This window comes from Apus apus, chromosome 10 (genome assembly GCF_020740795.1).
Source record: "Apus apus isolate bApuApu2 chromosome 10, bApuApu2.pri.cur, whole genome shotgun sequence".
Taxonomy (NCBI): Eukaryota; Metazoa; Chordata; class Aves; order Apodiformes; family Apodidae; genus Apus; species Apus apus.
The window spans coordinates 7608044-7622751 of NC_067291.1; the positions used below are offsets into that span (position 1 = coordinate 7608044).

A 14708-nucleotide genomic window follows, 5' to 3' on the forward strand; every position below is an offset into this window, starting at 1 on the left:
GTAAATGTTACTTAAATAATAAGTATCAGTATAGGACAACTTAGGGGTCAATTTTTCATTTGAATTTATGCTCTTAATATATGTATCTACTTTTGAAAACTTTGCCCTTAAAGTTTTGTGTCAGTTTTACCCATATGTCTTAAATATAGAACCAATCTACATGAGATTGTTATTCAGACACATCATTGTGTCTTGAGAAACAGGAGATAATACTGTGAATTGGAAAAGATGCTGAGATTAAAATCTTCTTTGACCTCTTGGTAAGTCAACAACTTTTATATAAATGTTCTGAAACATGCAATACATGTGCCTGTTGCATATGTGTATTATGAGGAAAAATAAAATCCTTTACTCACCTAAACCCATCTTCTTATGTAGATGCTGTAATGAGATACTTTTTGATATGTAAGATCACTTCAACCTTTCTTTCTGCTTTGCCTACAAAATAAAGAGGTACAAAAGTCACTGTTGGGCTTAGAGTCCGAGAGGGGTTTTTTCAGAATTTTGAAAACTTCAACTGTCAGAATGTAAAGTCTTAAACTTATTACACATACAAGGGAAGGAGACGATCTCATTTAAAAACTAATCAATGTTTTGTATCTAACAGAAAACCATGAGAAATATCTGTCTAAGCATTGGATGACTCTACTATATGTTATTCCTGGAGGAGATTGAAGTAGGATGATTTTTTAAGGTAATTATTACCAAGTGGGGATAGAACAGTTTTAGTTTGGTGATTCACAGGGATGCCTTGTTTTAATTTTTACTTTTCATGAAAGATGAAGAATGAAGTGAAAATGGGGTATGAAAAGAAAAAGATTTGCTTATTAGCCTCCTCCATCTTAAAGAAATCTAAAAGTCTAATTTAAAAATGTCTCATTAACAAGAACTAAGATGGCTGAGAAAGGTCAGTGATGTTGTGGAACTTAAATGGGATCCTGAGACCAGAAGATATTTCACTGTCTCTAGTTGTGAACAGTCTGTCTGTGCACTCCAAAAGTATTTGTCTAGGACATGTACAACTGAAAATAACATGTCCCAAACACCTTCTAGAACAGTTTTATTAGCAATAGGCATCAGCTTGTGCCATGACTTTACAATACTAACTTTGCACAGGGGAGTACCTTTAGGTTCCTTCTATTTTTCCCCCTCTTTTTAAGACAACACTGGGTGAAAAAAAGACATGATACAGATTATTAGCTAGTGAGAAAAACTGAAAATAAAAAAAAAAAGTGTTCAATCAGTAGGATATTCCTCAGCTGAATATCCACAATATTTCCTTAAGTGTTTGCTGTCAGTATCAGCAGCTGAGCTAGAGGCCTTATTGCTATGACAATGTCTGTGTTTCTGTGGCAATGATAATTCCATTCCAGAAGCCACAAATTAGAAAACGGTTTCTTACAATGAAAAACCAAACGAAACACAACATGATCTTCCTCCTCTCTCATGTATGCTAACTGTAAAAAGTTTCTTTGTCTGGAATGTGGCTCTGATTACATTTCTCTTTCCGAAAATAAACATGGTGCAAAAGAAAAGGATATGGGGAGGGGGAAGCCTGTCAATGGGCCACCCTCAGGAAAACCTCACAAGATCTACTGTGTGACTGTGCAACCCATGGAAGAGCTAAGGAAGTGATCCCAGCTTGGTGGTCTTAGTTTTAATTAAAACAAATGAGGCTCTTTCAGCTGCTGCAGATAAATATTTGATGAAAAGAGACAGGGACAGATGTCAAAAAACTGTAGTAAATATAGAATAAGACCAGAAGAGCAAATGTTACAACAGCATTTTATATACAAAAAAAACCAAACCAAAAAAACACCCCCAAAACTTTACAGATTCCTGTCATGTCTAATTTACCAAAATCTTTCCAAAAGTGGGAAGATTCATTCTTCATATTCGTTTAGACAAAGCAGAGTGAAAATACAAATGCATATAGATAAAGAAATGTTTTTGAGTCAACTTGTAGCACATTATGTGCTTAAACAAAAGGGTTAGTTCTTGGGCAACTGATGAGACAGAAGACTTCAAAGTCATCTGTATACTTCCATGAGAGTTTGTGCTGATTTTTAGATTGACTAGTAGAGTTTTGCTCCAAAATATACATTAAGGATGCAAAATGAGAAAGTACCCAGCAAAATATAATAGCAACACCCCTATTGCAATAATCTGCAAATTGCGAGGGTACTAGAGAGCTATAGTGTCCAACAATAGGACATCCACTGACATAAAACAAAAGTTAAACATGTTCAGATGAGAGATGAGGAATATATTTTAAACACTGAGGAAAAGTAACCTTAGATTGCAGTAAACTTTCTATAATCCGGTGATTAAATCACCCTAGAATTCTAATGAGTATGTGTTCATTAAATTGAGAGGTATGGACCTCTATAAAAACTACAGGAGGTACTTCATAGCTTGTAGAAGGTCAAAATAAATGATAATAATTCTCTCTTCTGGCCACAGCACCTGCAAATTTTTGGTCTTGTGCATAAGATTGTGTCCTGTAAAAATCCTAATCCATGGATCATGCAAAATACCTGCCCCTTCCATTTTTGCAAATTTCAGACAAAACCAAAGAGTGATAGTCTCAAGTGCAAAACAATCAGACAGGTAAATTTTAATTTGATGATCAACATAGAGAACTCAATAGCAACACTGCTTGGCACAAATTTGCTTGTGATCCAACAGAACCAGTCTGAACCCAACAAGCTCCCAGAGATAACAGTTTGTCAATTTCCCATTTCAAAGGCAGTGTGATAATTGAGAACTTCCACATACATCACATGGAAATCAAACTTGCAGCAAACAGCAAAATTTCTGATAAGGCCTAAGCCGAATTCCATTGAAGTCAATGACAAGCTTCAGCAGCTTTCAGGAGAAGTTGAGTGAGGCTCGAGGCAAAAAAACAACTCAGAGCAGTTATAATTAACTCAATCCTCAGTTAGGACAGAAAAAATGTGAGAGGATTCTTTATAAGGGGTCCCTGGGTTGAGAATTCCCATAGTGAGTTGCCAGGATCTCTGACAGCTTTAAGGGACCCTTGCAGAAGCTGACAGCATTTGGCAAGGTCACCATGTCCCCACTTACCATGCCCAGCTGAGAACTTCCATGGAACCTGACAGCAGTTACCCTCTTTATTTAGCCTCAAGCCATCCACGGGCTGTCAACACAAGCTGCAGCCAAACTGTTGTACCAGAGTGTAAACACACAGTGTGGCTGATGAAGCAATAGATAAAATGAGTAGGCAGAAAGGGGGCAACAACTTTGCCTCTGTTTTCTAAACAAGTATAAGGACGATGAAATGTGAAATGCCAACTCTATGGCATGTCCAGTGCAAGAGGAGAGGCAGGAAACCGATAGATACGCAGCTTCTGCACGGCTCTGAATGGCTGCAGCTTCAGATCAGCAGTGACCACACTGGATGCACATGCACCAGTTGCAGATAAACACTCGAAATACCCATACACCAGTTCTGCAGTAATGGAGCTATGTCCAAGCAGCACTGTCATTTACACAGGCAGAAAATGAGCAGCTTTTCTAAGGAATTTCCCTTCTGTTTTTCAGAGTGCAAAGGAAATAGACAAGAGACGTGTTTGGTGCTCCTGATCATCAGTGTGGTGTTTTATAAGGATCCATTTCCACAAAGACTTCTGTGCTGAGTGAAGTACAAAGAGGAAAAAACAATTTTTCTCCAATTCCTTATGAAAAAAAGGTAAGAAGCCCCCAAAATAATAATCACTGCTTCCTCTCCTTTACAGATGAGGTTAAGACAGACAGAAATGAAAGAACTCACCAAGGTCATGCTACACAATCAGGATTTAAACTCAGAACTTCTGAATCCAACCTCAGTGCCTGAACCACACATTCATTTTCTTCTCTGTATTCCCCCCAGTATGAGGCCATGTGGCCACTACTGGTGAAATGAAAAACAGGTGCAGATCCATGAACAGATGGGAGACCAGCCCTGGCTGATCTCTAGAGGATAATACCAGGTTGTTTTCCTGCAAAGAGGATTCCAAAGAACCACAGAGGCAGCACCCCTGCCCTAAAACTGAAGCTGCTCTGCCTCACACTAAACGTTATCTCCACCAGCCCAGCAAGTGGTAGTTTTGAGGCATGGTCTGTTGTCTGTCAGCAAAGGACACTGCCTTCCTGACCTCTCAGACTTGCAATATTGACATCTCTGTTTTCCAGGAATGCCTATAAAGATTGTAGAAAACTAATTGCAATTACATTCTTTGCAGGAACTGCAGCCAATGTTTCAAAGTTGCTGAAACATGAAGTTTCTTCCCTTGAGTAGACAACTTTGGAATGTCTAACCCTCAAAAAATGCCGTTAGTCAGATGCAGAATCTTTCTCTGGGAAAATCACTAGTGGAATGGGACAAATCAGCCAGGTAAGACAAATAATGGATTTGTTCTGAATCTGTAAGGACAGATCTACTTTTGATTTCCAGTTCATGGGGAGCTGATGGCTTCCTCCACAATACCTGGTTAAACAAAGATCTTGGGCTGCTTTCTCAGTGAGAGAGTGATAGTAGATAACTGACAGGGCAATTGCCTGGTCCTAAGCACAGGATGGAGTGCTAGGATGCAAAGTACTTCCATGCCTTCTCTGTCCCTGCATTGGTACAAGACACATTTCCCTCCATGTGTCACCTGACACACCAGCCAGATGTTTTAGAGAAGGCACAGCAATCCTCAGTTTCCACAGATTCACAGAGCACATATCAATCCCAAGAGGACAGCACTTGCTAGAGGACAGGGTATGTTCATAGAATCATAGCATAGTTTGGGTTGGAAGAGACCTTTAAACATCATCTAGTCTGATTCCCCTGCAATAACAAGGAACATCTTCAACTTGATCAGGTTGCTCAGAGCCCCAGGGATGGGGCATCTACCACCTGTCTGGAAAACCTCTTCCAGTGTTTCACCACCCTCACAATAAAAATTGTATTCCTGATATCTATTCTTATTGTAGCCTCTTTTAGTTTAACACTATCGCCCCTTGTCCTATCACAACAGGCCCTACTAACATTGCATCTTAGATAACACTGGTTCCAACCTTCTCATAGGTTTCTTTTGCTGCTTGCAAAAAAACTCATTTAGTGCCTGTGTCTGGGAGAGATTGTCCGTGCTAAAGCTGCTTTTACAGCAAAAACACATGTCCACTTGTGCCAAAAAAATAAAATAAGACCTGTTTCCTTAGACTCTATTTAAATTGGGGGCACAAACCTGATCTGCAACAGGAAGGCCAAAACCCCACTGCTAACATAAATGTATTCTGCTCATGCTAAACTGTAAATCAGATTGGTTGGGAAAATCGATTTTATCCCAGTTTTAGCAAGGTTTTCAATGAGAACATTTTCCACAGATGACACTAATAGAATTTAACAGCAAGGACCACCCAGGACACTGGGAATCTCAAACAGCTTGGCCTCAGGTTCTCTGATTTGTTCTCAGCTTCATACGTGCTCTTTGAGAGACAAAAAAATCTTGCATTTCCTTAATTTTGAACTTGGATTTCTCTTCCAGCCCAACATTTGTGAAAGCAGCTGGTCCCAGAGGTAGAATGTTCCAAACCCCCTCTGGAGCCAAGTATGTACATTATGGAGTCAGTCGTGACACCACTTTATAGAGAACAGTCAATGAGTTCTGGATCTCAAGTACCTTTCCTCCCTGCAAATAAGTCCCCTTCCCCCATTCTTTTGGAAAGATCTTAGTCTGTATTGGAAACAGAGGATGTAATTTATTTTTATCGCTTTCCCTGTCAAACTGGCCAACTGCCACAGGGTTCTGCTTTCAGATGTGTCAAGAGGCAAGAGAATCACAATGGAGAACCATTTATTTCAATGGCTCCTCCTCTGTTTCCTTATCTTATTTTGAGGCTACCTACTGTGCTATCTTATCACTCTTTCTAATCCTGCAAAACTTCTCTGCAACGTGACCCCTCCACAGAAAGAGCTGACCTCCTTAGACCTCCCTGCTTCTCTGCTCCTTTCCTTGCACAGCCAGTTGCTCCTTTGTTACCTTAGGACTCCTTTCTCACTGCCTATCTTACCCCCTCACTCCTCCTTTTCCTAGTTGATTACATTGCATTACATTTCCTAGCTGAATGTACATTAAAGTGTGTGGCCTCCTTGGGGTATGCTTAATTTCTCACTGTCCAGCCTGCCCTTTGATGTCTGCTGAAGAAGGATACATCTTATTTTCCATCTCTTCACATGTGTCTATTAATTACTCTCTTCAGGGAGACTGTTTACTGACTATCACTCTGTTTACAGTTGAGTACAGCTAAACATTTGGTCTTCACAGCTCCCCCTCTTCTACACCACCCACCCAGTTTCTTCCCAATTGTTGCAAAATAGATGTCTCTAAATCACTTTATAAAGTCACAGATGCAACATACATACATTCCCACACCCAGCCTCCTGCTCTCAAACACTCTTTTTGCTTCAGTTCCAGAGAAGTAAATAAAGACTTCACATTGGCATTTGTCTTCAGCTCTCTAATAAAAAAGAAACTGTGAGGCTTAACAATTTGACCTCTCTGCTGCACATATTCCTACCTTGGGTACTGTAGGAAACCCAGAGAGATCTGTAAGCATCAGACTTGTGACCTGTGAAAAAATAATAAGGTCTCAGTATGAAGTACAGAAATGAGAAGGGCTATCCTATGCATAAACTGTGCATGTCTTTATGGGACCAAGGGCCCTTGGGAAGCAGACATTTCAGTAGCTTTGGGGGGTGTGTTTGTGTAAAAATTACTCTAGCAAACGTGTAGAAGAGAAGAATTATATGGTTATAATGCAACAATTTAGATCTAAGATGAAAAATCCTTAAAAAGTCCTTCTCATTCCATATGGAGCTTAAGTATTGCAAAATAATATGAAATAAATTTAAAACAAATGTAGGCCAAGTGATGTTTTTTTCAATGAATAGATTATTGTCAATCTTTTGTCTTAAAACAGTATTTGGGAAAAGGAAGGAAGCAGATACCTCAAAGTTTAGAAACTGATTTATGACAAGGTGTATGAAGCCCCCTGAGTGTGAGCACAAGCAGCAGAGAGTGAGAGGAAGGCAGAGGGTCGTGCGCTGACCCAGCTCAACAGTGGAACAACCCAAATACCCCAAACCATTCCACTTGTGCTTTGGCAATGGCATCCTCATCTCTACAATTAGAGATGGTTACATTTTCCATCCTGAGAATTTGGGCTGAATTTTTTTTAGATTTTTGGAAAAAATAACCCAGCCTTTTCAATAATTTGCATAAGAACTTCTGTTTTGTGGATATTCCTTCTTTTGTTACTATTCCTGAGAAATTTTGCTGCCCATAAATTTACTGCTCACAAACAGAATGGTGACAGAGTCTGATATGTGTTTACAGGTCCTTGTATCAGGAATGTTCATTTTCATTGAAAATTACCTAAAAAAAAGCTACTGGTTTAGTAAGCATGTGTTCAGTTTAGGCTTATCAGACTTGTGATGACTCCTTCCAGCCTGCAGGGTAAGTGCAACGCTGCATGCTGCAATGGAGAAGGACCTGCTGTCTTCCACACGCTAAGGAGGAAGAGTCAGTTGCTGCTCCATCTGAAGGAGGCAGCCCCAACACTGGGCTTGGAAGGAGCAGCTGCCAGCATGCATCAGGCTGGAAGGGAGAAGGGCTGGACCTAGAGCTGCAAGCTAGAAGGCACAGATCCTCAAGGATAGGCAAGGGGCCCAGGCAAGAAGTGGCACAGGTAAGTGAGGCTGTGGTATCTCTGACACTTACCTGTGGGTGCTGGAAGGGACCTGGCATTGCTGAATCTCACTGTTGCAGGAAACCAGCACCACACTAATAATTCCATTAGTTAATTAGCAGAGGTGTGTGCCTGGAAATTAAAGGTTTTAAGCTTGCTTATAACCAATACAAATTGGCAACCGTATCCCCCCAACAGAAACTGGGGGTGGGGCAGGGCTGGGAGAAGGGAGGAAGGAGATCAAGGAAGACCTGTGGAAGCACCTATAGACAGCTCAGTTTACACAGCCTTCCAGTTGAAAAGTCAACGGATATAGAAACAGTAGAATTAACCAGGGTGTGGTTACTCTTCATAAGTCATCCTGGATATGCAAAGTAGCCTCACCAGAAAAACAGACAGGGAAGCTTAACAGGCACACGTCTGTTTTGCTCTCATTCACACTCTTCTCCCTGGTAACTCCTGTAAATGCAGAATCTGTATTTATATCCAAAAAACTTTATAACGAGAACTTTAATGGCACATTTGTTATACTTCTATATAACAAGATAATGATGACCAGCTGGCTACAGATAATGACAGGCACTAATTTATATTGGGTTACTACCTTCCTATTCTGTAGGCTGTCATTTTATTGTTATTTTTCTGTTTTTAGCATTCTTCCCCTCTTGTACTTGCATTTTATGATGCCCACATTTACTATTATTGCATGCTAAGAAAGGAATGAGCATTTTAAAAGCTTTATGTTTAATTACACTTTCAGCTATTAATTAGTCATGTAAATGAGTTAAATGGACATTTAATTAAATGTTACCCTTTTAAAAGGGTAAACTGAAACCAGAGCCCATCAACTTAAAACCAATATTGCATGCATTTATCTTAATTAGTCAGGTAGTGTTAGGGATTAATGTACTTTAGGTGTTATGTTCATAATCAGAAAGAGTAGCATTTATCTCTCTACAGCATAGGGAAGATCAGTTAAGATGTGAGGTCCCATCTGCTGGGTACTGAACAAACAGAATTTGAAGTGTATTTGCAAGTCTTTCTTCTGTTATTCTTCACCTTTAAGAGATAATAGTGATACCATCTTCAGCTATTGCAGGTGTCAACTGACCATTCTGATGAAGATTCAAAACATCATCTGACAATTTCCCCTACCTTATCATTTTGTATTTAAATATAGATTTCTCTCCTAGAGAGCAAGTTGTCAGTATTTTGAGATGGAGATTTTTCATTCTAGCACATCAAGATTCTAGTCTGAGTGAATGAGGCTGATACAGTAAATATCAAGCCCACAGCTGCCCCAGATTTAGCACAGACATGCTGAAAGATGTGCCTACAGGGCTGAGCCTCAGCTTCCATTTGGCCAGACACCCAAGAGACTTGCCTGTGGTTAAGGCACTGGGCTGTGACCAACACTTGCCTGTATGTGCAGACTGACCAGTTCTTTACAATGTAAACTAGGTCTCAATACTTCAGTTTTCTAAGGTTACAAAGAAACTGCAGTACAGAGCAGTCACACTGAAATACACCACATTCAGTTAAACATCATAACTTTATATATATTTATAGTACCTCTATTTGCTTTTGTCTTTCATGTGCTTTTCCCAGGGATGTTTAGTTAGAGAAGAGCTGAAAAAACTCAAGCTTGTACAAAGTCTGCTCGTCACTTGAGGCTTTTGGCTTAAACAGTTGTGGACTAGGAATTGCATGAAGATTTCACCACTGTCTGTGTAGGCCTGGGTCACTGCACACTTCCATTTTTTTGTTTACACTTGCAGAAAGAAAAATTGTAGAAAATGTGAAAGTTTAAATTTTCAGGCTTAAGTGAATTTTCCCTCCCCATTTCTCCCCCCTAAAAAACCCCCCTGTGTAGATGCATCAATCAGTTCAGAAGTAGCTCAGCACTGAACTTCAATGCACACAAGTCTTAGATCTTAGAAATCTATCTTGAGGACAGGCAAAGGAAAGGAAAAGGGTGTAGCAGGAGACACATGCCTGCAGGATCAGGTTCTGCTCACAGTCACTATCTGCTGCTCCTCCTCAGCTCTCTGGGAACATCTGTACTGGCTTCACAGCAGCACTTCTTGTGCTGCAACTTAGGCTGCTCACTTTGAGAATGTCTCAGGTTTTATTCAGATAAAGGTAGGAGCTGTCTGAGCTGGTGTTTTTCAAGCAACACAACCTACGAGGAGAGAGAAATGTAAAAAACTCACTGATTTACCATGTTAAAAAAAGATGGCACATTTATTGCTACATAAATGTTATATACATAGTGTTTTCTGTTACATTGACAGAAATTTTTTTGAACTTTTTGCTGCTGGTTGGGAAGGTTTATCAGCAATACCTTGAAATTTGACACAGGGTACAAATCGGCAATAAACCAACAATGGAAACTGGAGAACAAGATGAGAAGCAATTCATCTCGGACAATTAGCTCTTACAATACTCCATAGGTACTACACGGTATGCTAGAACCCTACTATGGTCTTACAATGCTATTGTAAATTTCTGATATTAATGAACAGGTTATGGTAAATAACCCTACATTTTTACTACCTAATATAGTAAAATAAAGTAAGAAACTTTTTACTGAAAACTTTTTCGATTTCAAAAATCTAGAAAGAGTAATATTTAGAATTCAAGAAATTTTCTTACAAGATTATTGTATAAAAGACTAGCTACAGTGAAAAATAAGCCAAATGTTTTTTTCTTTCTATTTTATGAAGGAAAGCTTCTGGGCATACTGCAAAGTCTAATATAGCCAAAAAGACAACAAGCTTAGAAGGAAAAAGGCCAGGCAGTGGCACGTGATCACTTTCACACGTCATAAGCAACAAATTTTTTAGCTGATAAACACTGAAATGAAGAACAAGGCCACAGATATAATCAGGTGTTATTTGATGATATATGCAAATTAAAGTAATAGAAATGAGTCCACTAATTCCACAAACTGGTTTGTTAGGAACCATCCAAAACATGAGCTCAAAATCGTTAGTTTACTTCAACAATTCATCTTTTGTTCTTTCAAATTAAATGACTTCATAGAAATTACTGGTTTGTTCCTGTTTTGTGTGTGAACCAATTGCCAGTGATGAAAGATGCCCTGTATAAACAATAGCTCAGACAACCTTGGCTTAGGAAATTTCCTCCCATGGTCATTGCAGTGGAAGACAGTTTCCATGGAAGTTCAAAGGGATGTTAACCATTTCAACACATCTGTGACAAAGGAATACTTATGGACACTGTTCTGGTGGAGAAACATTTAGAGGTTTGATGCTATTATGGCTTGGGAGGGGGGTCATTTGCTTGCATTTGATTCGCACTATTTTTTTTCTCCACTGACAAGCCATACAAAAATGACAAGGTAATTAACATATACAGTAAGGAAAAACTGGTGACCATTGCTCTTATATTCCATTATGTAAGTAAGCCCACCTGACTGGTGGTTGTATCATCACACTACCTGCCATGGTGAATTTAGGATTTTACTGTTCACCACAATTACAGCCTGAAAAAAATCTCCTTTGTATTTTAATGCATTTTGTGCTTACATACAGCTAACACTTTACATGTACTAGATGTAGTACTTACTGCTTGGAAAACAAAGCAACTCTAACAAAGTAGATTCTCCCCACCCAATTTACACTTCACGTTACAAGCTTTACTATGAAGCCTAGAAGCCTAAAAAGGTTTTGTTTATAATTAGAAGAACAAAAAAGATGCTTGAGGAAAGTCTGAGGGAAAATAAAAATCACTTTTTAAATCCAAGAAATGTTATGGTCACAGTATTGCTCCTGCCTGCAGCCTTCACTAGGCCTCTTACTTCCTTGAAGCACGGAGCTCAGTCTGGAAGGGGAACTATGACCATAACTGTTCAGGTTACCAGAGACCAAAAATAACATAAAAAAAGCAATACCAAGGAATAGTTTCCTATTGCATGGAAAACACTAGTCATATGGCAAAAGGAGAGGAAAGGACAACAAAAGACTTTTCCCTTCCTTTTTTAAGACACTAATAGGTATGCTGGGAATGCTACGGGTCAAAGGTTGTCACTGCTTTGTTCTCTGAATGTGAACAGCTTTAGTAAATGCTGGCATCCAGCTGAAACTTTATCAGCTTTTAACATGTTAACTTTTCCCTTTATATGTAGACCTTTACAGTTCCATAACAATAAATAAAATTTGTAGTTACAATGCATTTGTCAATTCAGTTTAGGCACAAGGCAACTTCCACAATGAGTGGAGAGATCACAACAGTCTCTGATTGTGCAGAAGCGACACACTGCTTGCAACAGAATGATATGTTCAGAGTATTCCATGGGCTGAAATTCCATCTGAAGATCTGGTGTCTTCAGTCCTGATGCAGGTGTTGACCAGTAGCTTTGATCATAAGATTGCATCTGGGTTTCTTGCTTCAAGTGTTTTCTCCTGTCAGGTTTGTGTCTTCATCTAATGTTAGTTGTCTGTGTCCTTGTGAAGAAAGGTCACCTTCTGTGTATCCTACCAATAATTCTGGAATTCTAGAAAGAAATTTGGAACAAGAAAGGGCTATTAGGAAAACAGCCAGTAAGAAGCATAATATCCACATACTAGGTAATGAAGTTAAACTGTATCTTAACTGCAGTTAAGTGCAGAAGACAACCACATTGAGAAGCCTTAAAATCCTTGTTCCCACAGATAACCATATTGAATATGATGTATTGAATGTTTACGCTCAGGAACATTCTATCTGGACTTTCTGGATATGAAAGAAAGAATAATCTGTAAATCTCAGACCTCTGATTTGCATTTGGCTTTGCTCTCTAAAACAAGCAGGAACCAGTACCCAGTGTGATGGTTCTGCTGCAGGTGCACATGGCCACAGGGTACAGAGCCTGTGCAGCCTTCTGCCAGTGTCACACCTGGTCACCTTACCACATTATTGCTACTGAAAAAGCAAGGATAAGAGTAAACTTTGAAGAGTGGTTATTTGTATTAGTATGGCAAGAACAGACTATAAAGCCTGCTGTAAATCAAGAATTATCTGACAACTTAGAAGTAACTCGTTGCTTTGGTATGAAATGAAACAAATTAAATACATTCAAAGCACCTTGTTTTCCTAAGAAAACCCATTTCATTTATGAAGAAAGAAGCTGCCTAGAAGGGATGGGGGAAAACTACTGACTTGAGTAAGGCTTTATTTTAATGCCTTTTCACTGCTTTCTAAGGAACACGAGGGAGCAGTAACTCCCATGGGATACATTCTGGCAAGATACGTGCCTTTACCTTAAGCTAAAATAGAAGCAAAGCAGGATATAGACATAGCAACAACAAACCTCCCCACACAAGCAATTTGGTAAAGTTACAGATAAAAATAAGGGCATCAAATCCAATCTCTTACTTTTTTAAAGTGGCAACAGTTCTACTGCTTTAAAAGACATGGAATATCCAGATATTTTTTTTCTTCTCAGTCAAGTTATTCCCAATTATTTAAAAAAACCAACCAACAGCAGGTAATAAAACCAGAAAGACTAATGTTCCTGTCAGTCCCTCTCCCATCAGTGTGTTTTAAATCAACTATTGCTTTTGGAAACACTGATTTATCTTGCAAAGCTGAAAACAGTTACTGGTTTAAACCTTAACTGTCTTCACTAACACAGACTGTGAATTAAGATGGTGTAACAACCTCTGTTGGACAAATGATTCAAGTCAGAATGACTGGCCTCAAGCCAGACAGCAAATCTCTGAGATGAGAAGCCTCACTAGCAGTATCAGCACTAGGAAACAATACATGGATTTTCAAATGAGCAAATCTGATATTTAGACCATTTATAGATGTATAATTCATCTCTATTATGCTTGGCTTATCTAGCAAGCTGTTAACTACTCCTCTGATCTCATGCCAAGGCCACCTGAGCCAAGTGATGTCGCCACTGGCAGCAACGTGTGGAATTGAAGACTTCAACAATAATTTCTCGGGGTTTTGTTTTCTTCTCAAGCTGCACAGATCTGCACGCTTTTGGTTGCGCTCTGAGATATGAAAGTCCTTGGCAACATAAAGAAGTTTGGTGCTAGTGACAGCTCAGTAACTAAGAATGAACACATCCAGATCTCCCAAAAGTCAGCCAATTAAAAGCAACAAGAGCCACCCCCCTCCAGACAATAGCCTTACCTGGCTGGTGTTCACATATGACCCATAGGGTTGGTAGTTTCACTCAGGCCAGGGTGGCTTCCTGGGTGTGGTGTTGGCGGCTCTGCCGATACGGCAGAAACTTTTTCTTCTTCCCTTCTCTTAAGGCAGGCTGCTTTAGGGTTTAGGTTTCGTTCTGGAACAGAAAGATGATCGTTAACATCCCACACATGGATACCAAGGGGAGTATCAAGACATGAACCACTGCACTAAAAACAGCCCCACAGCTTCCCTCTTCTAACTACTTACGTCCCTGTGGTACGATGTAGGTGTCTAGGGCTGCAGACAAGCACTACTGGAAATTCTACCAGGCATCTCCTGAACTGGTATTACTTTTTCCCAAGACAAATTTTACAAGCTGCCTACATACACCTTCAAAGAACTCTTAAAAACTGACTCCCTTGCCACCAGAAGCTGTTGAAGTGCAAAATAAGAACTGTCTGTAATTTACAACGTAAAAAAATAGATTTCTGTGTTTTGCTGGTGTGTTGAAGTAATACCAACTCTAGCAACCCCCACAGAAGTTTTAGTAGTTACTGCTTCTTCACTTAACTATTAGCTTGCTGTTAGAACAGGGGAGGTAGAATGCCTTAAACTGGCCTGTGAAATAATACTGTGACCACCCTGCTTAAATCAGAAGAGTACAGGGACAGTCACACAGAGCCAAAGGATTATTTAAAAAGAGTATTTCCTCTCAGTACTTGATAACAGCCAGTTGTGGATTAGCCAGCAAGATACTGCCAGCAGTATGCCTCCACTTCCCCAGTTACCTTCAAGAGATGTAGGTTTGGATCTAGTTTTCA

General features: G+C 39.5%; 1 protein-coding gene and 1 long non-coding RNA gene across 11 annotated transcripts in view; one reads left to right on the plus strand and one right to left on the minus strand.

Annotated features, from left to right (window-relative positions):
* Positions 1-564: 564 nt before the first annotated feature.
* On the plus strand, positions 565-7821 carry LOC127388970 (uncharacterized). Its single transcript, XR_007890524.1, has 4 exons — positions 565-694; positions 3565-3712; positions 4245-4396; positions 7498-7821. It is a non-coding gene; the product is annotated as an uncharacterized LOC127388970 (long non-coding RNA).
* Positions 7822-9962: 2141 nt separating this feature from the next.
* TCF12 (transcription factor 12) overlaps positions 9963-14708 on the minus strand; it is a 162498-nt gene continuing 157752 nt past the window's right edge. For all 10 annotated transcript variants that reach the window (XM_051629004.1, XM_051629002.1, XM_051629001.1 and 7 more), the window contains 2 exons: positions 13888-14041; positions 9963-12256 (listed from right to left, as the gene is read on the minus strand). In XM_051629004.1, the coding sequence (XP_051484964.1) occupies positions 13899-14041 (143 nt within the window). In that variant the 3' untranslated portion in view covers positions 9963-12256; positions 13888-13898. The remainder of the gene's footprint in view (positions 12257-13887; positions 14042-14708) is intronic.